Source organism: Pinus tabuliformis, chromosome X (genome assembly GCF_031772625.1).
Source record: "Pinus tabuliformis cultivar Carrire ecotype Pingquan chromosome X, CPIR1, whole genome shotgun sequence".
NCBI lineage: Eukaryota > Viridiplantae > Streptophyta > Pinopsida > Pinales > Pinaceae > Pinus > Pinus tabuliformis.
Window position 1 is genome coordinate 276680948 of NC_142308.1, and position 26965 is coordinate 276707912.

Sequence of the window (26965 nt, forward strand, 5' to 3'; positions counted from 1 at the left end):
CCATGTTCTCAATGTACCTAGAGCCTTCTGAAACAACCCAACATTCCATGTCAAAACACAAAGTTTCATGAACTTTAAGAGAACAGATTATGTCCATGAACAGATTATGAAAAAGGTATTTTTATAACAACATAACAATGGGAAAACATAAATATACTTATCATATGATAAAGGGCCACCTGATGACGCCATAATAACCTAGCTTATCTATTCTTTGTGCATACCTCATTGATTCCCACTAGAGTTGAAGTCCTTCTATAGATGATCAGTCATGGTAGAAGATGATGCTTCTCCACTTATTCTATAGTTACCTAGAAAAATATCAAACGTTATCGCAAAGAAATTTTCTAGAGCATCAAGGTATATGTGCACACACAATGAAAGAGTGTCAAATGTACCTGGCATGGCAAGTAAGGTTGGATGGTCTTGCATCTCCCTTTGGTCTTGGGTTATCGCCATGGTTGGGGATTGTTGCATTGTTGTAAAAATAAACATACCACATGTTAAAGAATAGTGATGATTAAATACTTAAATCTAAAATCATGACTCTATTCAACACATGAAACTAACCTGGAACCATAGAGACGGCATTATTTGATCGATGACGTCCTCACTTATTGAGGTACCAAAACTCAAATGGTTCATATTCTGATGGATCAACATTTAAATCAATTTCCAAACCATTGTTTTTTCTGCTGCTTCTTCTTTTCTTTGTGGGGCTAAGGAAACTCTTCTTCCTCTTCAAAGATGGATCAAGAGATTCCAATCCAGGTGTGAAGTCAAAATCAGTAACGTGCAAATTATTGGCTTCATCCAACATTTTTTAAGCATATCAGTCAACTGGATTGTCTTCGCCAAAGTAGTAGGAGGATTATCTAAAATGAGATGTGTATAGCTAAACAACTCCTCCCTTGCCAAATGAAGTGCCTCGGCATCTGCGTCAACAACATTTGTGGCCATAAGAGTAGCATCGACATCTTCATCATGGTTTTGAGGCTCTATATTGATCTCAGGTGGGTCATTGCATATGTTATCCTCTGCATGCTGATGAAGCAATGGATTTGAATTATCCGATTGGAAATACAACCAATTAACCTTTATGGCATGCTTGCAAATGTTTCCACGGATAGACCATGGACATTCACACGTTATAAAATCCTTACGATACCAGGTGACAAGGTATTTTTTACCTCGATCTATCTGACTTCTCACCCAATAAGCACGGGTTATGTTCTCATGAGGACAACAATCAGTATCCATAATTTTTCTTGCTCGTTCCACTGATGATTCTAGCTGCTTTTCTCTCTTGTAGTTGTTTAGAAATCCTTCTTCTTTTAAGATTTCCTTGAACCGATAACAAGGTTCAACTATTGTTAGTAGCATATGCAATAACCAATCCATCCTTCGGGCACATTTTTTCCCTCTGTCAGATAGAAATGTTGTTTTTAGGTAACAATGGTATGAATCAACAGCATTATTGGTCTCCTGATTTGCATGAGGAAACTCCCGACAACCTTTCACCCACATACCTAATTGCAAATAGAACGATGTCAGTCTCACTATATCACCTTTATAAAAGAAAAAAATTCATATAATATGAAAAAAATGTTTACTTACGAATCTTATCTCCAGTGACCCAATTCTTGTTGAAATAGTCTAAGAACTTCTCTTCATCTGCAAACTTGATAAAAAATTGATTGAGTGCATCTTCCACTTCATAATTGAGAGTGTGTTTCATGATGAAACCTAACTCACTGAACATCTCTTTGGCTTTTATGGAACTAGTGGCCAACCGATTGAAATTTTTCAACCAAGCCCTCCGTACATGCCAAATGCATAAGATCACATCACAACCTGTGATCCTGATTACAGCAACATGATCAATACCATTGTTTTTTGTATTTATTTCTGCCCAAACCAAGTCTTTACTAGAGAAAGTCATTTTTCCTTTGAGGTCTTGCACCTCAAGATCCATGATATATTGCCATTTCTTTCGCTTGCCCATTTTGAACTAATCTGGTCAAACAATATGCAAGGACATCAAAACCAAAATTTCAATCTTAGCAAGTTATTCAACATATATATAAATATAAAACCTCTTTTATGCTTTTTTTGAGGTCTAAAATATCAATCACTCAATAATGACAAAAATAAATAGCACAAAAGGATGCAAAAAATTTGGGATGCAAGCATTTCCTTTAAGATGTTGCTTCTTGCCTCATTCACTTTCAACAAGGCATTCCTTAAAGGAAAGATTCCTTTGAGAACATGAATTCATGCAATCCAATGAATGTTGGCCATGTTTTTTTAGGGTCACCATTCGCTAAGCAAGACTAGACTTGAATGAAAGGGCTTTCTACAATGTACGTTTACATCACAACTCTACAAACATGAAGCAAAGAAGACACAAATCAAACCCCTTCACGTCACCACTCTTATGCATTTTGATTGGCATGCGAATGAAGACTACTACTCCTCTCACTGTTGTACTTGCACCTCATTTTATATCTTCTATTAGCTAGACACTTAGATTTAAACTAGTCTCTTAGTTCTTTATTGTTAATTTTAGGCAACAATGGTATGTTCTATGCTTTAGAGCAATTTTACTTCAATTTCTTTATTAGCCCAACATCAATATCCAGATTAGCAATCACATCAAGTAATGTGTCTTTATATGCAAGTATAAGTAATGGCATGTTGAGATATATGGTAAAATAGAATGAGTATTGTTTGTGTTCTATGAGAATAACTAGCTAGCTTTAATGGCTCCTAGAGGGAGCGGAACTCCGAGCGTGGAGATGGTTACAAGGGGCCTTGAGGAGTTCCATACAGGCCAATGGAGTTCCATCTTTCCTTCTGGAAAAGCAAGAGAACTGAAGAAAGATCCCCTGGTTTGTAAAGACGACTGACGCATTTTAGTCTTCACAGAGCACCTGAAACAGAATTCATATTAAGCCACTTATGAAACACAAATCCACTCTGAGTCTTTGCACTGGAATGATAGCTATGGGCTATCAGTTCAATAAGTTGAAACCTCAGGCTTCATTTTGGACTGTAGCCATTCTGGACAGCTCTGACTGACCAGGGAAGTCTACCAGGTATAATGGAGAATGGAATTATATCTCTTCAATTTGTTTTCATGACTGCTATAGGTATTGATGTAAAAGCAATGACATGAGCTTAGATGCATCCCTTACTCTTTATAAAAAGGAGATTGTGTGTGTACTTGGAAATATACATGTGACCTCAATGGAGTAGAAAGGGTACTTGGTACGCTACACACAGGGGTTCCAGGTTACAAGTTAAGGAGCATTTGGTATTTAGGTTGATTACATCTCTTTATGGTTTAAAACAAGTTCCAAGGACCTACTATATAATATTTGACAAATATCTTATACTATCAAGATCCAAATCTCTAAAGAGGCGATGTTTTTGCCCTGAAAATAATGGAAATTCCTTGGTTGCTTGAACTCTTGTTGCTTGAAATTCATTGGTTGCGTGAGAATATCCCTGCAAAAGTGAAGGGTTGTTCGACGAGTATAGAGACAGCATGCAATGACTTTCCAAATGGATTTCCACCAAAGAGGAAGACTGCACATGAGATGGACTTGATTCTAGGTGTGACATTGCCAAATCAAGCACTGCACAAGATGAGTACATTGAAAAGCATGGAATTATATCAGCGAGTTGGTAAGTTGTTGTCAAAGGGCTTTAATGGAGAGATTGTGAGCCTGAGCACATTATCAGGTCTGATGACATCGAAGAAAGATGGGCAGTGTAAGATGTGTACAAACTCTAAAGCATTGGATAAAACAACAATCAAGTATAAGTTTCCAACTCTTGTTGCCTGAAATTCCTTGGTTGCTTGAGAATATCCCTGCAAAAGTGAAGGGTTGTTCGACGAGTATAGAGACAACATGCAATTACTTTCCAAATGGATTGCCACCAAAGAGGAAGACTGCACATGAGATGGACTTGATTCTAGGTGTGACATTGCCAAATCAAGCACTGCACAAGATGAGTACATTGAAAAGCATGGAATTATATCAGCAAGTTGGTGAGTTGTTGTCAAAGGGCTTTAATGGAGAGATTGTGAGCCTAAGCACGTTATTAGGTCTGATGACATCGAAGAAAGATGGGCAGTGTAAGATGTGTACAAACTCTAATTCCATTACGAATTCTGAGCTTGGCAGAAAAATTATAAAGCATGCTGAGCTAATGATCCATGTATCAAAAATACCAGCAAAACTAGCAGAATCAGAACAGCACAATGCTGAAGGTTTGGATGCAATCTTGGTTGAAAAAATCCATGTGCCAAAAAGAGAACAGTTAACTCCCACAGGAGAAAAATATACAAAGATGCATCAGCCAAAATCAGGATTGTCCAAGAAACAAAGCATGGAAATTGATTTGAATCCAGTAGATGGTATTGACACTAAATATGATAAAGAGAACAGAGATACAAATGTATTTTCAACTGAGAATAAGACACTGGAAATGAAGAGCAAATTTGATATTCTGAACATCAACAGCCTAGATAGTGACCTCAGTACTATTCCCCTAGAGCATGTAACTGAGCTTGAACAAGAGATTCTTGTTGAGATTGCAACAAGATGATGGAGCTTAGTGAAAAGAGTCGCCTTCACTAAGTGGGCCCGCAGGCTATTTTTGGCGCAAGTCTATTTTTAGACTATGTCTATTTTTAGACATATGGATCATGTCTATGGATTGCAGGTTGCTGTTTATGGATGATTGATCAAGTTGGAAAAAATAGATGGACTTCTATTTTTTATCAAAGTGTGAGTGATCACAGTGTGAGTGATCAAAGTCTATTTTTAGGCTGGCTGTCAAAAATAGAAAAGTCAAATATTATTGTCTCATAATAATATTTGGACTATAAACTTCATCTTATTCTCTTGGAGCACTTCAGTTTGAGCTACAGAGGTGGCACATGCAGTTGTCAGAAGGAAATACGCTTTTCTTATGAGTCAGTTGAGTTGTTGCATGCATGACTTCAGTTAGAACTCAATCAGTTGAGTTTGGTGGAGTTGATTGTGGAGTTGATGGAGTTGTGTTCAGTTTGACTTGGTTAACCTAGTTGTAGTTAGTTTAACTGCAAATAGACTAATGATGAGTTGTTAAACTAATTATTAACTCATGATGCAACTAATGAATACATCAGTTAACTCAGTTGCATGTCAGTGCATGTTCAGTTCAACAGGGACAGGTGGTAGAGAATCAAATTGCTATCAGTTGTGACTATAGTTGTGCACCAGATCTTGCACAATCAAGGGATTGAGTATGCCAATGAGTTTGCTAGCGTATTTGCCCAATATTGTAGCCTTTGCTCACGTCCAACAAAGTGTGAGTGATTATTTTGAGGTGAAATACGAGTTTGGTGAGCTATTCTCATCAGTTCTTGAGCAGGTATTGAGCAGTGGAGGCAGGCAAGTAGTGGAATAGATTTGGAGATCAGATCTGAGCTATATTGTGTGTAACAGGTGGAGCTGGTACTGGATTGCTTGTGATAAGCATTGTACTTTGTAATGTTACATGTTCTCAATCATTAATATACAGATAGTTGGGGTTTTTAGCGAGATGTTTTCCCCGGGTTACATACTGTGTTAATGTGTGAATGCTCTTGATGTTTTATTGTTATTGATGCTGCTATATTGATGATCAACGTAGAGGAGCTTATGTATTGTGTATGTATTCCGCAATAGTACATGATCAGGATAATCTCTGTTGAATATGTGTTAAATTATTCAAAATTTCTACATGGTATCAGAGTTGTTGATCATCAGATCTACTATTCAGGAAGTGTTTACATTCTATTTCTTCAGGCAGAGTCTGTAATCGGGCCAGGTAGCCTCTGGATTCATCCTTCCTTTGGAAGGTGAGATATCCGGTGAATGCCCATACAATCAATCTCTGTACGAGAAATATTGTGTTCTCACAAATCTTAGATCCGAGGCAGTTGAGTTGGTTGCTGGTGGAATTCGAATTTGCAGCAGTGTTTTCTTGGTGACAACGCAGCAATGTCTTTCAACGGATTGCGATTGGAGTATGCTCTTGAGGGCAGCTCAAACTATATTGCATGGAAGGACAGGATGGAGGCAGTATTGGATGATAACGGGCTGAAGGAGTTCATAGATACGGATATCCCAAAGCCTACTGATGCTACTCAAGCTGATGCTTGGCAAAAGAAGATCGCAAAATGTCGAAGGATTCTATTGGAGGGCGTGAAGGATCACATTGTGTCCAGCCTCCATGGAAAGGCTACTCCATATTTGATGTGGAAATCATTAACAGAATTATTCCAAGGCAAGAGTGATCAGAGGAAGCTGGCGCTCAAAGATAAACTCAGAAACATCAAATGCGAGAAGGGTGACAGTATTCCCAAGTATCTCACGAAGTTCACTCAGTGTCGAGATGAGCTGGGAAGTGTGGGGGTTACTTTCGATGATGAGGACTTGGTAAGCTTGGCTCTCCTTGGTCTTTCGAAGAGTTGGCATTCCTATCAGGACTCTGTCAATGGTCGGGAGAAATTGCCAGGACTATGGTCAGATCTTGTGCAGGAGGAGATCAGGCGGAGTACCAGGGACGGATCTTCGTCAAAGGGAGCTGATGAAGAGAATTGTGCTTTGGCTGCCAAAGCAAAGAAAGGGAAGAGCAAGAAAGCTTCTCAGCCTGGTGCGAAAGGCAAGAAACAGGATATGTCCAAGGTGAAGTGTTTTCACTGTCACCAGCACGGACACTATGCCACAAATTGTCCGCAGAAGAAGAAGAACAAGCAAGCTGCTGGATCTGCAGGGGGAGAGGCCTTAGCTTCTCAGTTTGAGCTTGATTTTTCATTGATCGCATGCTTGGTTTCAAGTGTGATGGGATCCGTGTGGTTCTTGGACAGTGGTGCATCTTTTCACGTGACGGGAGATAAAGATTTGTTCTCTGATCTGGAGGAAAAAGATCTTGGAGTGCACATCGAGATGGGCGATGATGGTAGATACAGTGCGACCGGTATCGGTACCATTTCCTTTGAGAGGGAGTCTGGTAAACCCTTCGTATTGAAGGAAGTCATGCATGTTCTAGGATTGAAGAAGAATCTTATCTCAGTGGCGATGTTAGAAGACAAGGGGTATGATGTTGTTTTCAGCGAGGGAAAGGCTTTCCTGCGCAGCAAGACAACTGGTGAGACCCGGAAGATAGGGGTTCGAGTGAGGAACCTTTATCAGTTGCATGTAGATGGATGCGCAGCAATGGTAAGCAAGGCAGAAGGATTGGTGAGCCGGGATGATGGCGAGTTGTGGCACAGGAGATTGGGTCACCTTCACCATGGAGCCTTGAAGATACTGCAGCAGATCACTACAGGGCTTCCTAAAGGCACACTTGCGCAGTCAGATCAGTGCAAGTGGTGTACTTTGGGGAAGTTTGTGAAAGCCACCTTTCACGAGAAGGATAGTCGCGCCACGACGATCCTTGAGAGAATTCACACAGACGTGTGTGGACCTTTCTCAGTTGCTTCGACAGCAAAACACAGGTATTATGTGATTTTTGTTGATGATTTCTCTCGTAAGTGCTGGATCTTCTTCATGCAGAAGAAGAGCGAGACATATTCAAAGTTCTGTGAATTCAAAGCAGTGGTCGAGAAGGAGTCGGGGAAGAAGGTGAAGGCTCTTAGGAGCGATAATGGTGGTGAATACATCTCGGACGAGTTCAAGGATTTCTGCAAGGCAGAAGGGATTCGTAGAGAGCTCATAGCTCCCCATAACCCACAGTAGAACGGGGTAGCTGAGCGGAAGAATAGAACGATCGTGGGTGCTGCACGGGCAATGTTGCATGATCAGGTCCTACCCCTTCACTTGTGGGCGGAAGCATGCAATACAACAGTTTATGTGCCGAACCGTTGTCCTCATAGGATACTTGGCATGAGTACACCCGAGGAGGCTTATTCTGGTAAGAAGCCTGATCTTTCTCATTTGAGGATTTTTGGTGCTAACGTTTACATGCATGTGACGAAGGATGCCAGAAAGAAGTTGGAGCCGACCGCAGAGGTTGGGATATTTGTGGGGTACACTGATACGCCCCACAACTATCGTGTGTATTTGCCAGACAGTGGTAAAACTGTTGTGCGACGGGATATAAAATTTCAGGAGGAGAAAGCCATGAAGTGTTCGCTTGAGAGGGAGTTACACTTGCATGCAGATGAGGAGCTATTAATTCCTAAGGATGAGCTTCAGGATGTGGATCAGCCACAGGGTGAGGTTCATGGAGTGGACGAGTCCACTCATGCAGCGCCAACCATCAGAGGGCAAGCGCTTGACAGAAGCTGAGCGACTGGCTCAAGATGCAGAGAAAGTTGTAGGACCACCTACAGCCCAACGTAGGTAGAGACAGTCACCTGATCGGTACACTGGATACATGGCTCTTATGATCAAGTGTGTTGTGACTGAGCCATCCTCTTTCGAGGAAGTTGTGGAGGATCCCGCATGGGTAGACGCCATGGTGGAAGAGTATGATTCTATTGTCAGAAACAGTGCATGGGAGATTGTTCCTAGACCGGAAGGGAAATCAGTGGTGGGTTCGAGATGGATCTACAAAGTTAAGCAGACAGCTGATGGGAGTGTGGAGAAGTACAAGGCAAGATTTGTTGCCCGAGGCTTTTCACAGATAGAGGGGATCGATTATGAGGAGACCTTTGCACCTGTCGCAAGGTATTCTTCCCTACAGACGATTCTTGCTCTCTCAGCGCAGATGGGATGGCACATTCATCAGATGGATGTGAAGACTGCGTTCCTCAATGGAGTCATTGAGGAGGAGGTGTACATTTAGCAGCCCGAAAGCTTTGAGGTCTTCAGCAGCTAGTCGCATGTGTGCAGGCTCAAGAGAGCGTTGTATGGGTTGAAGCAAGCACCACGTGCTTGGTACACACGGATAGACAGCTATTTCATAGGACTTGGATTCTCCAAGAGCGAGGCGGATCCTAACCTATACCAGATTGTGGTGGAGGGTAAGTTGCTTATCATTGTACTGTATGTTGATGATTTGATTCTAACGGGTGATGAGCTATTGATACTGTCATGCAAGAAGGATCTTGCTACAGAGTTTGAGATGAAGTACTTGGGCCTCCTTCACTATTTCCTAGGATCGGAAATATGGCAGTGCAGTGGTGGACTGTTTGTTTCTCAGGGCAAGTATGCTCGGGAGATACTGGAGAAGTTCAACATGCATGGCTGCAAGCCTGTTGATACTCCTCTTCCTGGAGGTTGGAGGAAGGAGGATGCCACTTCGGGAGAAGAAGTGGATGCCACTGTTTATCGACAGTTGGTGGGGTCGCTGATGTATTTGGTCAATACACGACCCGATATATGCTATGCAGTTAACCAGCTTTCACAAGCTATGGTTAAGCCTACCAAGCTCTTCTGGAAGGCGGGCAAGCATGTATTGCGCTACTTGAGAGGCACATCGGGATATGGTTTGTGGTACAGACAGGAGGATGAGGTGAAGCTATGTGGCTTCACGGATGTAGATTGGACAGGGAGCCCAACGGACAGAAAGAGCACATTAGGAGGGGTCTTCAGTATCGGATCGACAGCAGTTTCTTGGTACAGCAGGAAGCAAAGATCCGTGGCACTCAGTTCAGCGGAGGCCGAGTATATGGCAGCAAGTTTGGCTGCATGCGAGGCTATATGGATGAGGAAGATCCTGGTTGGTTTGTTCGGTTCTCATTTGGATCCTACTGTGATTTACTGTGATAACCAGAGTTGCATTAAACTCTCGGCTAATCCTGTATTTCATGATAGATCTAAACATATTGACATCAGGTACCATCATATCAGAGATTGTGTGCATCGGAGGATCATGTTACTTACGTACATTCCAACGGAGGATCAGGATGCTGATATTCTGACGAAGGCTCTCACCAGGAGCAAATTCGAGTACCACAGAGGCAGGATAGGGGTTGCTGATAATCCATATCTTGTCGAGAGGGAGTGTTGAGATTGCAACAAGATGATGGAGCTTAGTGAAAAGAGTCGCCTTCACTAAGTGGGCCCGCAGGCTATTTTTGGCGCAAGTCTATTTTTAGGCTATGTCTATTTTTAGACATATGGATCATGTCTATGGATTGCAGGTTGCTGTTTATGGATGATTGGTCAAGTTGGAAAAAATAGATGGACTTCTATTTTTTATCAAAGTGTGAGTGATCACAGTGTGAGTGATCAAAGTCTATTTTTAGACTGGCTGTCAAAAATAGAAAAGTCAAATATTATTGTCTCATAATAATATTTGGACTATAAACTTCATCTTATTCTCTTGGAGCACTTCAGTTTGAGCTACAGAGGTGGCACATGTAGCTGTCAGAAGGAAATACACTTTTCTTATGAGTCAGTTGAGTTGTTGTATGCATGACTTCAGTTAGAACTCAATCGGTTGAGTTTGGTAGAGTTGATTGTGGAGTTGATGGAGTTGTGTTCAGTTTGACTTGGTTAAACTAGTTGTAGTTAGTCTAACTGCAAATAGACTAATGATGAGTTGTTAAACTAATTATTAACTCATGATGCAACTAATGAATACATCAGTTAACTCAGTTGCATGTCAGTGCATGTTCAGTTCAACAGGGACAGGTGGTAGAGAATCAGATTGCTATCAGTTGTGACTATAGTTGTGCACCAGATCTTGCACAATCAAGGGATTGAGTATGCCAATGAGTTTGCTAACGTATTTGCCCAGTATTGTAGCCTTTGCTCACGTCCAACAAAGTGTGAGTGATTATTTTGAGGTGAAATACGAGTTTGGTGAGCTATTCTCATTAGTTCTTGAGCAGGTATTGAGCAGTGGAGGCAGGCAAGCAGTGGAATAGATTTGGAGATCCGATTTGAGCTGTATTGTGTGTAACAGGTGGAGCTGGTACTGGATTGCATGTGATAAGCATTGTACTTTGTAATGTTACATGTTCTCAATCATTAATATACAGATAGTTGGGGTTTTTAGCGAGATGCTTTCCCCGGGTTACATATTGTGTTAATGTGTGAATGCTCTTGATGTTTTATTGTTATTGATGCTGCTATATTGATGATCAACGTAGAGGAGCTTATGTATTGTGTATGTATTCCGCAATAGTACATGATCAGGATAATCTCTGTTGAATATGTGTTAAATTATTCAAAATTTCTACAATTCTTGCAGTGAAGAATGCCTCCGACGTTGTTGAGCCAGTGCAGAGAAAGCAAAACCACCATAATGAAAATAGTGAGGAAGGTCTAGGTAAGATTTTGGTCAAACGTGTCTCAAAACTTGAGAAAGAGAAGTTGGCAGCAGCAGCAATGTCAAATGAAGCATTTGGTAGTCCGCAGCGAAAGAAACAACTTCATTGTGTGGAGAGTTTGGAGAAAGACTTAGTCAAGCATATTTCAAAGCTTGAGAAAGAGAAATTAGCGACAGTAGTATTGTCCAATGAAGCATCTACTGGCGTGCAAAGAATAAAACAACACCATTATGTGAAGGATGACGAAAGTTTGGATAAAGTCTTAGTTAAGCATATCTCAAAGCTTGAGAAGGAAAAAATGGCAGCATTAGCAGCATTGACAACAAATTCAGTACAGAATGTAGTAGAAAACATCAACCGCATGATACAGTTGAGGATAGTTTGGATAAGGTATTGGTCAAACATATATCGAAATTGGAGAAGGAGAGACTGGCAGCATTACCATCTGATAAAGAATCATTTCAGAGGGTGCAAAGAAGTCAGAATCGCTGTGACAGGAAGGATGGAGAGAGTTTAGAAAATATCTTAGTCAAGCATGTATCAAAATTGGAGAAGGAGAAACTGGCAGCATTAGCATCGGAAAAGGAATCATTTCAGGGGGTACAAAGAAGTCTGAATCACTATGATGTTACCGGAGAGAGTTTAGAAAATGTCTTGGTGAAACATGTCTCTAAGCTGGAAAAAGCAAAAATACAAGCAGTGCAAGAAGCATCTGAGAGGGTACAGAAAGGCCAACGTGAGTGTGATGCAAAGAATGAAGATAGTTTAGATAAGGTTTTGGTGAAGCACGTCTCTCGACTGGAGAAGGAGAAAAATATGGCAGCAGCACAAGAGACATTTCAAAGGGTTCCAAGAAATCGATGCCAAAGTGATGAGGGTAGTATTGAGAGTTTAGATAAGGTCTTGGTTAAGCATCTCTCTCGGCTTGAGAAGGAGAAGCAGAGAGAATCATCAAAAGGTTCTGAAATTCTGCCACGGAGTTCAAAGTCTCAGACTAGGGTAAGTTCTTTAACTAAATGTGCAAGTATAGTCAATCGAATTGCAATGAGACAAACTGAACATACTGATATTTTGCTGTCATCTATTGAACAGGATCAAGTAGTCCATCCTTCTCATAATGATCCATGTGGGCCCATTGTTGGAGAGATGTCTAAGATAGAGATTGTGAAGCAGCAGACAACAATGGCAAATGTAGCTGGAGGCAGTGTCTTGCAAAGGCACAAGAATGCTAGAGCTCAAGAAATACAAGAGGCATGGGGAGGCTCCAGTTTGGGCAATTCTCTGAGGCGTCACATGTCTCAACTTGAGGTTGACAAGGTAATTTTCGTCTAGTCCAGTAAAGGACACCGACTTTTGTTCAATTTTGATCAATTGTGAGGTTTTCTAGCTAGTTATCATTTTCCATTGAAAAGAATGGAATTATATCAGCAAGTTGGTGAGTTGTTGTCAAAGGGCTTTAATGGAGAGATTGTGAGCCTGAGCACGTTATCAGGTCTGATGACATCGAAGAAATATGGGCAGTGTAAGATGTGTACAAACTCTAAAGCATTAAATAAAACAACAATCAAGTATAAGTTTCCAACGAGAATGGACTTTCAGGTATAATACCCCCTTCTCCCTCCAGATAAAATGGGCTTTCAGGTATAATACCCCCCTTCTCCCTCCAGATAAAATGGGCTTTCAGGTATAAGACAGCAATCCGCATCCCTGCTACCCAAAGTTGATTGTAGTGCAATATGTCCAGTATTCCTACCCATCAACTTAACCAGCCCTACTCCATTAGGGGCACTCTCAGCCTCAACATGGGCTGCATTGATGGCACTCTGGGCTACTTCTACTGCTGTGTGAAACCCGAAGGACACATCAATAATCCCCACATCATTATCCACAGAATTTGGGATCCCGGCAATGGAAACCTTTAGTCTCCTCCTCTTAATTTCTTCAAATATCTTCATTGCACCCTTCATGGTCCCATCCCCACCAATGAGATAAACCTGGTTAAAACCACGGGCTTCAATGCCATCCAATATCTTTTGCAAATCAAATCCCCCCCTCGAGGTCTCCAGCATTGTCCCTCCTATCTTGTGCCAATCATCCACCAACTTGGGATACAAAACCACAGGCTCTGATGAATAAAACCCACGATAGCCTGACCTGATCCCTCTTATATCCCTTACTCCATACCGAAACCAGAGACCAATTACAAGCTCTCTGATGACTGCGTTAACGCCAGGTGATAACCTCCCACATGTAACAATGGCAGCATGGACTTCATCAGGGCTAAAACGTATCTCAGACCGAGGCCCTGCTCTGTGATATAGTACTTGTGTTTCCCTTGACATTGTCTGGATATCCACAACAATGTCCTCCATTACCATATCGTTCTCAGTCACAAAAAACCCTTCAATGGGGCGAAAACACTGGTTATGCATAAGAGGATTTCCAAAAGTGGGTACATCCTGTAAATATTCTCTCAAGTGGGGAGTACCCTGAATCCTCTTCTGCGCATGACATTTGATGACAGCCCCTGCTGTTGATGGCTCCCTTACTTTTCTTTTGCATTGCAGATATCAGGAAAGAATGCAATGAAGACAGAAACAGAAGATTTTATAAAATTCAAAGATGATGAAAACTATTAAATCACTCATAGATGGTAAGGAATGAACACACTATATCATTCAGGGACGATAATAACAATAACAATGTATGTTATATAAATGAAAAGAAACCAGAGAAGATGGTATTCCTAATTGAAGTCACGCCTGCTGTTCGTTAAACTCGTTTCAGAAACCAGAATTAGCTGTTCCAGAAACTAGACTTTCGCTGTTGTAGTATTTATGACCAGAAGAATTGACCGGCTAAGGTCTGGTTTTTCAATTCAGTTAAGGTATATTGCTGATTCTCCGGGTCAGCGATTATGCATTGCAATCTTGGTCAGGGTCTTTCATACAATTGCAACAGGGTTATGATTATGCATTGCAGCGTGCGGGTGACAATTCGAATTGGAACCGGAATAAGGAGCTCCCCGGAACAATACATCGTGGTTGCAATAGCTCGTCCCCGATCGGAGTAGTTTGTCAGGGGATGTCAGGGCCCATTCCCTGCGATCCGAATCCAATTTTTTGTCAGGCCTTGGCAGGGAATGTCAGGATTGCCAGGGGAGGGTGGCGGAGAAGCGGAGAAGGAGGGTCGCGAAGCTAGGGGAGGGTGGCGGAAGGCAGAGACATTCCTGGTGGCCGGAGCCGAACGATTTTCCGGCCGATGACGGAAAACGGGCCATTCTACCGCCTAGGTAGACTACTCCAAAGAAAAAACATTAAAATTTAAAATTTCTACCTACATTATACAAACAGGAGTAAATATCATTAATTATTTTATTGCACCTGTTATCTCAAAATCAGATCCTGATAGGCTGCTGGTCAGGTTGACTCTAAGTAACTATTTCAGACCTACTTTAGGCTGAGGCTTAGCCTCCTCAACCTGAGAGGGCTCTCTCTTAAAGGATAAATGATTTGATTAAAGCTAAGATGGCTAACTCTTATAGAACAACTGTGAGAAATATGAATGCTGGAAATACATTAAACAACTATCCATTGGGCTTATGGAGTCAACAACACCTCAATATAACAGTGAACTCAACCTTACATAGAAGTCAGGGCACTCAGCATTTAGACATTCAGAACATAACTCATATGGGACCACAGTTTATAAATGCATACAGGAAATCAGAGCACATTCAGTGAATTCTGAGTGATTATACATCTATAACACTGTAAAAATTATGGAAAGGACAAGATTACATAGGACAAGATCACATATTCTGAACATAAGAAATCCTTCATGAATCCTGAGAAGTAAAGTCAAAATTATATTACTGAAAATGAGTCTTTACATAAGCCAAATACAAGCTGTATCATAAAATTTTCCAACCCCTTGTACATCAACTCTTCTGCTATATATAGAGCTCTTTACACAACTTAGATTCCTCTTCTAGGATGAGGAAAATTCGAATTCTACCTGACCTGACACCCAATGACACTCAAAACTAACTATTAAATGCAAATGACACCTAACTAGCAGTCATAGAGACCTAATACAACTAGGAGTGTATCTCCTTATTATGATTACAACCTTATCTAAACATTTAAAACATTCTTTGACACCTAAAACTCCATGAAGTCGAATTTGATGAAGCCTCCCACGTGGTCACCCAACTGCTGATGACAAACCCTAGAAATTAGGGAACATGTTTCCCTGTTTTTAGGTTTAGATACTTGAAAATTGGCACGTGGGACAGAGCTTTTATCTCCTCATCAATGACACATTTTATGAAACTGAAGGAGGTTTTTGTAGCCCATGTTGTCTAGAACAAAAACCTCTCCTGGTTTTTTAAAAAATTCCTCCAGCTGTTCAGAATCTGTCCTTGAAAAACACGTGTCAAACAGGAAACTGTCCCTTGCTCTGTTCTGGCTGAAAAATAGGTCTTGGGACAGAGGTCATAACTTCTCGTACAAAATGTATTTGGAAAAACTGAAGGAGGTTTTTGTGAACCAATCCGTGCTTAACAAAAACCTCTCTTGGTTTTTTGAAACACTTTTCCTACCGCCGAGAATGTGTCTTTGAAAAACATGTGTAAAACAGAGAAATATGCCTGTGGAAAACTTGCACCTACAGCAGTTTCGTAGCGCAAGTTTGGTCCTTCATTTCTCCCAGATCATAATGGATTTGAAGAAAGTGGAAGAGATTTTTGTATTTCAGTATCTTAGGAATGAAAACCTCTTTCACTTTTCAGAGATGAGTTTTTAACTGCTCAGAAACTCTTCTAGAAGTTGACTGGTAAAAACAGGGAAACAAAGTTCCTCCCTTTTTGCTTTTGGTCTCCACAAGGATATTCGAAATCAATTATCCCTGTTGTTCTTCTTTGATTACACAAAATGTTTTGGAATATCATGTTTTTCATGTGTATACCTTGCCCATGCACCTGTATGAAGACAAAACCTCTTCAACGCTGCCTGAAGTATGATGAACAATAGTAGCTGTGATCACTTTTATAACAAATGGCTTATGGTTCATATATGCTTTTCCTTTGCCCGTTTTTCCCTTGCTGGATGCTTGTATTGTGTAAATGATCATTCTTCAGAAACTCCCTTTCAAAAAGGTTTCCCTTTTGTCCCTCAAAATTGGTCAACTACATCAAAATAGGCAGCTACAGCAGTTTCGTAGCGCGCTACGAAACTGCTGTGTAATCACAAAAACATAGCTTAATGCCAAAATTTCGACTGTCTTGAGCTTCTTTATCTTGGAATGTCCCTTTCATCTGTCCTAAAGTTGTTCAAAACTGAATGCAGAGGCATCATTCTTCAAGGAAAAATTCAAAAAGGTAAATCATCAAAATTTAAGGACTTAACCTTACTTGCTATGTGATTTTTCTTAGTTAAGAATGTCCTTCATGTTGGCTTAGTTGTGTCTTTAGATCTTCAATTTGCCTTTTCAATTGCATGTTTCCTTTCCCTTTCCTTGAATTGGGCAATCTCAAGGTTGGTAGACATCAATTTCCTTTTTGACTTCCTCAAAGCTACATTCTTCTTCTTGAGTGCTAACTACCTTGCTTGAGTTGAAATGGAGAACTCTGATGTATGCTGACCCTGAGCTTGCCAAGTGCTTCTTATGCATGAAAGGAACACGAAAGTGACCAAGACCAATTCTTCCTTACCTTACCCCTTTTCTTTGAAATTTGTTTAGTGATAACAGCACCAAATGGCGGTCAAACCCAAAACTTCACGCCATGTTCATGTGCAGGTCTAAACATCAACTTTGGCTTAATCAAACGATGGACAGCGTTCATCTCAATCCAACAGATATTGCTTGCCCAAACCAAACGAACATTACACCCCAATGAAAAGCTGTTTTGGAAAACGAACTGAGGGCACGCGTCAGCTCAAGGTTTTATCGCGTCCCTTCCGAAAATACTACGGTTTGCTGAAAAGGTGCGATGGAAACAGGTGGTTTTCATGAATTAAATGTGGCAGTTGGAAATTACATTTCAACATCCGAAAGGACGATTCTCTGATGGCAGTGAAATTGCAAAAGTCTCTAAGTAAGGTGTGGCTCTAAATAAACCCAAAGTCAATGCGTGTGACTGCCATCCCAATGGAAAAAGACGATTTTCTCATTGCAGTGAAAGTGAAGCCGCTTATAAATAAAGCTAGAGTCAATGCGTATGAAAAGAAAACAGGATAGCTGTATAATTAATTCATTATTTAAATTGTATTAAAAAATGATGTCCAATTTTGACAAAGTCTACAGATTCCAAGCTATATATTTTCATTGAAGTAAGGAACGATAACCATTATGGAAGTGCAATTACAGATGGAAGGCCACGCAGTGGCAGTTTTGATGATTTTCTGCATTTTATTCTGCGATGCTGGGAATATGTGTCGTGCAGCCAACAAGGACACCGTGGTGAATATAGGCGTTATCTTGAACTATAATTCGTGGGTAGGAAAAGTGGCCAAAACCGCCATTGAAATAGCACGGGATGACATTAATAGAGACGCTCAGCTACTCAACGGCTTCCGCGTGGTTCTCCACTTTCGTGACTCGCATGGTGATGCGATCCAGGGGGCTTCTGCTGGTAATTTATATCTCTTTTCAATTATAGGTTCTATTTTCTATATGCCCTGTCTGTGAGATTGTTTCTCATTTAGAGTCATTTATTTTTATAACGAGTAAACTATTCTCCGTTGGTATGAGATACCCCATTTGTCCTGAGGAGATATAAGAGCATGTTTGATTCAAAAGATATCACTAGTACAGTCAAAAGCAAACTCAAACATTCAAAATTCACCAAAGAAATTAATCTACAGCTTCACTTGTTTAATTATTTTCTTTTATTTCTTCTATGATTTCCTTGCTGAGCAGTTTGATATTGATTGTTAATTTTGCTTTTGGTAAAATCAGTTCTTGATCTGTTGGAAATGGGAGTGGTGGCAATAATTGGGCCACAAGCGTCTGATGTTGCAGAATTCATATTACATTTGGGAGATACTGCCCAAGTCCCAGTTGTATCCTTCTCTGTTACTAGTCCCTTGCTCTCTAACCACAGATTTCCATATTTTGTTCGCATGGCACATAGTGATGCCTTGCAGATGCACCCCATTGCAGCCCTGGCTCAGGCCTATGGCTGGAAAAGAGTTACAGCTGTTTATTCGGATGATGAATTCCGTAGCGCTGCAGTCGCCTCATTAAGTGATGCGCTTAGGGATATTGGGTCGGAATTAGAATATAGATCGGTCATATCGCTAACTGCGGACCAGGTAGCCATAGAAAAGGAGCTATACGACTTAATGACAAAGGAATCCAGAGTTTTCGTTGCTTATATGCCGTCTGATCTTTGTCCAAAAATCTTCATGAAAGCCCAGGAAATAGGAATGATGGATAGTGGTTATGTGTGGATAACCACAGATGAATTTACCAGCCTTTGGGATGTTCTGTTAAACGCTTCTTCCATGGAATACATGCAAGGCCTCCTAGGAGTCAAAACTTATATCCAGAATTCCAAGAAGCTTGCAGATTTCCGTGGAAGGTGGAAACGCCAATTTAGACTCGAATACCCTGATGAAGAAAAGGCTGAACTAAATGTCTACGGCTCATTTGCATACGATGCCGTCTGGATGATAGCTCGGGCGATTGGGAATCTAGGAAACACAAAATTTACTTTCATGAGTCCCATAAGTTCTACCCCAACTTTTACACAACTGAAGGTCTTGCAGGAAGGACCACAGTTATTGATAGAGCTCGGAAAGACAGACTTTCGTGGTGTGAGCGGAGTTGTTCAGCTCAAGGATGGAGAAATTGTGGGTTCTACTTATGAGATAGCCAATTTGGTGGGTAATGGATACCGTGTAGTTGGGTATTGGAATGATGAAACTCAGCTCTCCAAACAACTTCCCTCTGGTGCATCATCGCCGTCCAGCCCCAATAATACCATCGGCGACATTAAAACTGTCATTTGGCCCGGTGGATCTACTGAAGTGCCTCGTGGTTGGGAACAACCAACCAGTGGTAAGAGGTTGAAAATTGGAGTTCCCGTAAAACATGGATTCACTGAATTTGTCACAGTAACACTTGACAGTAGCCGTAATCGAAGCAACTTCAGTGGTTTCTGTATAGATGTATTTGATGCGGTCGTGAATCGACTGGATTATGCACTGCCTTATGATCTCATTCCATACAGGGATAACAACCTTACACACAACTATGATGACCTTGTCCATCAACTTCATCTCAAGGTACCTTCTATAGCCCGTTGAATTAATAGATTTATAATTCTTCTGATTACCAAGAAATCAACTCCTGCCGATACTGATTTCGACTTTGGTTGGCAGAAATTAGATGCAGTTGTGGGCGATATCACAATTTTCGCAAGTCGAAGTAAACATTTCGATTTCACACAACCATTCTCTGAATCAGGTGTAGTAATGGTGGTTCCCATCAAGGCAGACGAAGCAAATAACGCTTGGGCATTCATGCTGCCTTTTACTCCGGGAATGTGGTGTACAACAGCGGCATTTTTCATATTCACAGGATTTGTAATATGGCTATTCGAGCATAGGGTAAATCCCGAGTTCAGAGGAAGACCCAGGCAACAAGTGGTGACTCTACTCTGGTATTTTTCTATCAATACTTATCTATTGTCTATGGCATATGCACTTATGTCCTTCGTATTTAAAGTCTCCAACAACCTCACCTTTCTTCTTTTCCGTTCTCCCTGCTCTTCCAGGTTTTCTTTCTCGACACTGGTTTTCTCACACAGTAAGGGATTCTCCTTCCACTTGAAATTTGTTTTCTCATCTGGATTGAAAATGAAAACGCAGAATGTCACCATTTACATGGGTTTTATGAACTTCATCCTCCTAACCTATTTAATGTACTGCAGGGGAGAAGTTAGTTAGCAGTTTGTCTCGATTGGTGCTTGTAATCTGGCTATTTGTAGTTTTGATTTTAACATCCAGCTATACAGCCAGTTTGACGTCTATTCTCACTGTGCAAAAACTGAACCCTACGGTTAAAGACGTTGAATCTCTCAAGGCCAGTGGAGACGCAGTAGGGTATCAGACTAGTTCTTTTGTAGCTCAATATCTCCAGCTGGAGCTTGGCATAAAAAATTGGAAGACATATTCAACACCAGAGGAAGCCGGATTGGCTCTCTCAAAAGGGCCAAAGAATGGAGGTGTTGCTGCCATTTTCGACGAGCTTCCTTATATCCGTATTTTTCTAGCGTCACGTTGCAACTACACAATTGTTGGACCAATCTACAGGACCGGTGGCTTCGGCTTTGTAAGTTCCTTCAAATCGTCAATAATTTGTCTAAACTCTTGTGCATTTCACTTTTTCTATGGTTAGCAGCTCAAGATCTGGACATTTGCTCAGGTATTTCCCAAGGGTTCACCCCTACTGCCCGATATTTCCAGGGCCGTTCTGTCACTTGCAGAGGATAAAGAAATGCAACAGATTCAGGCCAAGTGGTTAAATAGCACCGCCTGCGCAGATTCTGGAGCAAAAGTGGATTCCAATAGGTTAAGCATGGATAGTTTCTGGGGTCTGTACTTGATCACTGGATCTGTGTCAGTGATAGCTCTGGTTATATTCGTTTCCATGCTTCTCTACGAGTACATGAGGGATCCTAATGTTATGGATAAAGATAATAGTGAGATGGGCGATCCGTCAACAGGGAAGTCTTTGAAGAGAGCAATGAAGTCGTTTATGGTGTACATTGACCAGAAGGAGGGTTCAACCTCATCTCCTAACCGAAGAGTATGAGCCCAAACCAGAGCAACAGTCCATTCTCGTCGACCGCTTTCACAAGCAGCCCTTCCGGTGTGGGAACTTGTCCATTCAGCACCAGGATGCTTTCCAGGAGAAGCTTCTCCTTCCTGCATCATGAACATGTGGTCGATGTAGGTGAAAACGCAATTGCTCGCGCTTCATCCGTTTCAGCACCTGATCAGATAACAGAGGACATTCCACCAAACACACTGCATTGAGCGGAGACTTTTCCCTCAACTACTATTGCAGGTATACGCACGGCCTCTCATTGGAGCTTTGTGTCACGGAATTCCTCCGACTTTGCTTCGGTGAAATTTATATTTTGAAATCTCCCAAAATTTGTACAGTTCTGTATGGAATTACTCAGCCGAACTCGCTGAAAGCAACAGTGTAATTATGCGTCTGGCCTGATTATGCATAACCCAGTATCTATGAATAATCAAAGCTGTAACATTTTAAGCTGTATCTGTGAATAATCAAAGGCAGTAACATTTTAATAAAATGTTAAGTAATTACTGCTTTTTTCAAACTTTCCGCTAAACTTTCTCTAATCTTTGAATTGGCAAAAATAGCGTCCCATTTAAAGCTAACGAGTTCAAATTAAAATATTCTTTTAAATAGTCAATACCACAGGCGAAACCAGCGTCTCATCTCAAGCTAATGAGTTCAAAGTAAAAGTAATATATCAAAATTTTATATTAATATTATATCCTTTTTAAATTATTTTCTCTATAGATAAATAAATTTTAATTTTCAAAAAGCTCATTATCCTTAAACAGATATGTAAAAGTAATATATCAAAATTTTATATTAATATTATATCTTTTTTAATTATTTTCTCTATAGATAAATAAATTTTCATTTTGAAAAAGCTCATTATCCCTAAGCAAATATGTAAAAGTAATATATCAAAATTTTATATTAATATTATATCTTTTTTTAATTATTTTCTCTATAGATAAATAAATTTTCATTTTCAAAAAGCTCATTATCCTTAAACAGATATTTGGCTTATAGCTTTGGTGCTATTTATATTTTAGGGAAATATTTTTTAAAAAATTTAAAAGTATCATAATTATCATTACTATATTATGGGAAAATTGCTTTGTTATATGAAATTTGATTAAAAATTTACTATTAGCATAATTATATTAATGAAGTGGTTGATATATGGTGATTGTTGTTATTTCCACTTATAATAGTAGTAATTGGCATATGAAAGGTGGAAAATGACACCTATTAACATATATTAACCAGTTTATTTTTTTTTCTCTGTAAAGACTAATTCTATTAAAAGAAAGAATGATACAATAAGAAGTTACAGTCAAGAGAGGCAAGAACACAGGCTGCTGGAAAGGATAGGATACCCACCTCGACCCCTAGAAAGAAAAGAGAAGGAAGCTGCGCAGAGCAAGAAGAGACAAGAAGAACAGAGGAGAAAGAGCAGAACAGAGGATTCTACCCAACATGTGTAGAATCAGCTATTCGGCACTTTTTTCCTTTCTTTTTACCAACTTTGACCCAGTCAAGAGGACTTTGCTGAGCCGACATGATTTGCAGATTGGGCTGTGCTGACGGGGAGGACTCCTTGTCTGAATCCGAGGGGGAGGATTCATGATTCCTTTTCTGTGAGATTGGTGGGATAGACAAATCCTCAGGATCGGCCAAGGGAGGGTCCTGTGCCATCTTTGCTTCCATTCCTTCCTCAACCTGTTCCTCTTCATCTGAGCTGAAATCAAAGTCGTCCATGGGGGGAGGATCATGAGGCTTCCAACTCTTGGATTTCTGCTTAGGACTGACTTTCTTCTTTTGGGCAGGTGTCGAGGGACAAGAGCCCTTAAGGTGCCCTGTGTGATGGCAGTTACGACAGCGAAAGGCTGTGTTCTCATAATCCAGGATCTGAGTCCAATGGAAGTCTCCAATTTTGAGATTGATTTGGTCAGGGAGACCTTTGCTCTTGTCTATTTCTGCACAGATTCTTGCAAAGGTGTAAATTCCTTTTTCCCCTCTAGAGATGTCTGTGTCTAGAAAGCGGCCTAGAGAATTTCCGATCCCTTGGAATACTGCAAAATGCCATAGATGCGCTGGGAGATTTGGAAGCCTGACCCAGATGGGTAGCTTGGTGATGACTACTGTAGAGGGATCGAAATCTGGGAACCAGGGGGTGAGGAATAAACCTGCTGATCCCCAGAACCATGGGCCTGCAGTTAAAGCTTTCTGGTAGTCCGCATCTAGAACGAAGACTACTATGAAGAAGCCCTTTGAGCATAACAGTACCTTGCAGTTGTTGGTCCAGTTGGAGTGAATCCATTGGTAAAGGTCAGCAGTGCTCAGCGATAGCCCATTGAACCTGCAAATAATGGCTTGTTCTGCAAACGTTTGGGTTTGCTCATCCAGCGATGGGTGCATGATTTCAATAGAGGGGGTTTCCTCAAGTTTGTCCACCAGAAAAGGCTTGGGTGCCTGAACCGGTGGAGCTGTCTTCTTAGGTATCTGAGCATGGACAGCGTCTTTATGTGAAAACGCCTTAGCAGAGGAGGACTGTCCAACAACTCCCCCTCTTAAGCGAAGAGTAAGAGTAATGGATGCATTTCTCTTAATGCTATAAAAAGACAGGGGAATAGGATCCTCAAGTTGTTTACCTTCATAGATAAGTCGTTGTGTTGCAGAGGGTATCCCTGACTTGAGATCCAGAGCATTCTTGAGGTCCTGCACTAGATCCGACGAGTTCACCCAATGCAGTTGAGTTTTGCCGGAGATAAGCTTGATCTGGATCTGGAACGCTGCAGAAGGATTAGGGTTCTGCTTTCCTTTACAGATCCAAGTCGAGAGGGGGCTGGAGCATTGAAAGGCCTTCTTCCCCTGTACTTGCCGTAGAGGTTTGTGAGGAGAAGAGGAAAGGGTCCTGAGACCATTGAATCTGTCAATGCAATCCACCCAGAAGAGCTTCCAGACGATCCGTCTAGGTAGATCCAGGACATGTAAAATAATCTAAAGATCTAGAATAGAGAAATCGCTGTTTTGGGGGGACAGAAAGGGCGACAGAAGGAATGAGCAGCTTTCCAGAGTAAAGACTTTCTTCCCAGGAGCCTCCGCCTGAGGAGAGATGAAAGAATAATCTGCACGCTCGTCCTTGTCCTCTGCGTATGTATTCTGATGGAGGCGGCTGGAATGAGATGCGGCAGCCGAGATCCAAGATCTGGGAGACGCAGTGCCGGGAGCAGAGCAAAAGAGGGAAACCTGCGAACCAGAAAAGAAAAGAGAAAGGAAGTGATCCCGTAATCCTGGATTGAAGCGCGCAACACCTGCCTCGACAGGGCATACCAGAGGCCCAAGTGGCCGAGGGCGAGACAGTGGCGGCTGAGAGGATAGTGTTAGGGTTCATCTTCGGCACAGTCGTCGTGGAAAAAACTATATTAACCAATTTATTAATAATAATGATAATATTCATTTTTACGTTCACCACCAAATTGGTGTATGAGACCCCCTTGTTTGTGGGACAAGGGACCTACCTCTACAAAGGTGGAAAATGACACCTATTAACATATGTTAACCAATTTATTAATAATAATGATAATATCCATTTTTAAGGTCACCACCAAATTGGTGCATGAGACCCCCTTGTTTGTGGGACAAGGGACCCACCTCTACGATTTCACTGTTAAGTCTACGAAGGCATACATACTCTACCCCCCTCTGGTTTTGAACCTATGACCTCTTAAGAGGAAACCATGCTCTTAACCATTAATGTGGTTATGCTAGTTGATCATCAATGTGCAGGAGCCAAATTAATAGACCATGGTTCACTATGGTTGACATTGCTTATGTTTAAAAGATGAGGGCTGGCCATAGTGGATGATGGTTAATCATGGTTGCCAAGGGTTGTTGATAGTTGATGATCGTTAACTATGGTTCAAGACAGTTGATGATGTTGGCAATGGTTGACAAGTTTGACTATGTTTTACCTTCATTGACTTGGTTGACCATTAATATAACAATGTATGTATGCTACATTAATGTTGAGTATTGTTACATTAATGTTTTTTAACCATGGTTGATATTACATTAGCGTTAATGTTAATGTTATATTAATGGTTGAAGAGGGATAAGGAGGTTGATCATGATTGACCATGGTCAAACATTAATATAACAATGTATTTATGTTACACTATTGAATAAGGTTAACTTTAGTTAAACTTGGTGACCATGTTTGACTCGGTTAAATTTGTGTAATATCCCCAACCGATTAACTAATTAGACCAAATAATAATAATAATAATAATAATAAAAAAAAAAAAAGCATTGGCAGCTGTTTTTTGTTTTTGCTCCAAGTAATTGCCCACAGTTTTTGTCTAAGGAACCCAACTATAAAAGGAGGAGGATCAAGAGTAAGGCATGGAATTTGGTCTTTTCCTCACTGATATTTCTTTGAGCTGAGGCCAGTTTTCAATTGAGGATTTTATGTGAGATCCCTCACCTTTCTTCGATGAGAATCAGATCTCACCCCAGTAGGCATTCCCAACCTCGGTGGTTTCTCGAAATCACCCCAGCTGGCTCAGTATTTTCTCATTTCGGATCAGGGAAGGGTTCATTTGTCCCGTATTTTTTGAGTGAGGGTATTTGAGTTTCTCTGCAGAAGCAGAATTATTTCAGTATAACTACTAAAGGTAAGGATCTGCACTCACTAAATACGCTGATAGGGACATCGTGGTATTCCCAGAGCCGAGACCGAAAGGAGGAACGCTTTAAGAGGACCGAGGAGCCATTGTGGACTATGAAGTAAGGTCAGCAAGGCAAGGGCGTCGCTGGCAACAGAAGGGTTTGGAGAGCGCAATAGAGCCTCAGATCTGTCCAGTGGAAGGTGAAAAGGAGTATGGGTTTTGCGTCGTGGTTAGTTGACATAGCTTGAGCGTTGGCCGCATTGCCAAAGCGTTGTCACGACAGCCCGCTGAGCTCAGAAGGGAGCCGAGCATCCTCAAATATATTCTAAACGAAAGGAAGTAGGGGCCCTATGTGTTGAGTGTTGGCAACAGCCACCATGATCGTCGCGGAGTCAGGGTTATCCATCCTGAAGGGGTAAGTCGATTAATGGCATCTGCGCTCTCCATCAGTTGCGTGATATACTGTAGAAGATCACCGAAGCACAGTGCAGAAGAGGAAGGAGGACGAGTTGTTCATACGCTGATCGAGGGAGATTGACTCGGCACTGCCTCTGCAGTGTAATTCTCGAGCCTGCAATGTTGTCCGTCATTACACATTCACCAAGTCGCGGCAGGGTTTTAATTCAGAGTTCTTGGTATGAGTTGACCCAGTAATGTTATTGGTCAAACCATTGTAACCACTCTTGGTAAAAATTATAATAAACTCTCCTTTTTAGAATTGATCCATTGGTGCTTATTTTTATATGCATATATTAGCAGATCGGCGTATGAAGTATGGGTTTTTAAATGGGGCATGAATTATGGTGGAGTTTATAATTTTGTATGCGTATTTTTTTTGGAAGGGTATAAGTTTTCTTTTTACACCGCTAATTTTCACTCGTTTTTCGTATTAAGGATATTATAGTGGTATCAGAGCCACATTCTTGGCCAGTTGTGAGATGTGGAGTTAAGGCACGGGTAGTATCAGAGCCACATTCTTGGCCAGTTGTGGGATGTGGAGTTAAGGCACGGGTAGGAGACGCAAGTCTAAAATAGAACTAGAGGTCATTTCAAAAGAGTGAGGGGAAATAATGGAAAACCAAGAAAATTCCAGACTTGAATTTTTTTTGATAGTATCACCTCAACCGAAGAAGAAATCATGCAACTTCTCACCAAAAGGTCCCATGCTCAGTTTGCAAATTCTAACCATCAAATCAATAATGGAAAACCAAGA

The 26965-nt window shown here is 41.0% G+C and overlaps 1 protein-coding gene and 1 pseudogene across 1 annotated transcript; one reads left to right on the top strand and one right to left on the bottom strand.

Annotated features, from left to right (window-relative positions):
- Nucleotides 1-12900: 12900 nt before the first annotated feature.
- On the bottom strand, nucleotides 12901-13710 carry LOC149139474 (ATP-dependent 6-phosphofructokinase 2 pseudogene; annotated as a pseudogene).
- Nucleotides 13711-17614: 3904 nt separating this feature from the next.
- On the top strand, nucleotides 17615-21620 carry LOC149139475 (glutamate receptor 2.8-like). The gene is made up of 6 exons (XM_089450728.1): nucleotides 17615-17897; nucleotides 18224-19554; nucleotides 19651-19931; nucleotides 20046-20077; nucleotides 20202-20602; nucleotides 20696-21620. The coding sequence occupies exons 1-6, from the start codon at nucleotides 17615-17617 to the stop codon at nucleotides 21083-21085; spliced, it is 2718 nt and encodes a 905-aa protein (XP_089306854.1). The 3' UTR covers nucleotides 21086-21620.
- The last annotated feature ends 5345 nt before the right edge of the window (nucleotides 21621-26965 follow it).

Excerpts from the sequence above, each read along its gene's own strand:
- LOC149139475 (XM_089450728.1), top strand. The coding sequence starts at position 17,615 with ATGGAAGTGCAATTACAGATGGAAGGCCACGCAGTGGCAGTTTTGATG. Across the intron at positions 19,555-19,650 it reads TCCATCAACTTCATCTCAAG|AAATTAGATGCAGTTGTGGG; the intron begins GTACCTTCTATA and ends TTTGGTTGGCAG. Across the intron at positions 20,603-20,695 it reads GGACCGGTGGCTTCGGCTTT|GTATTTCCCAAGGGTTCACC; the intron begins GTAAGTTCCTTC and ends ACATTTGCTCAG.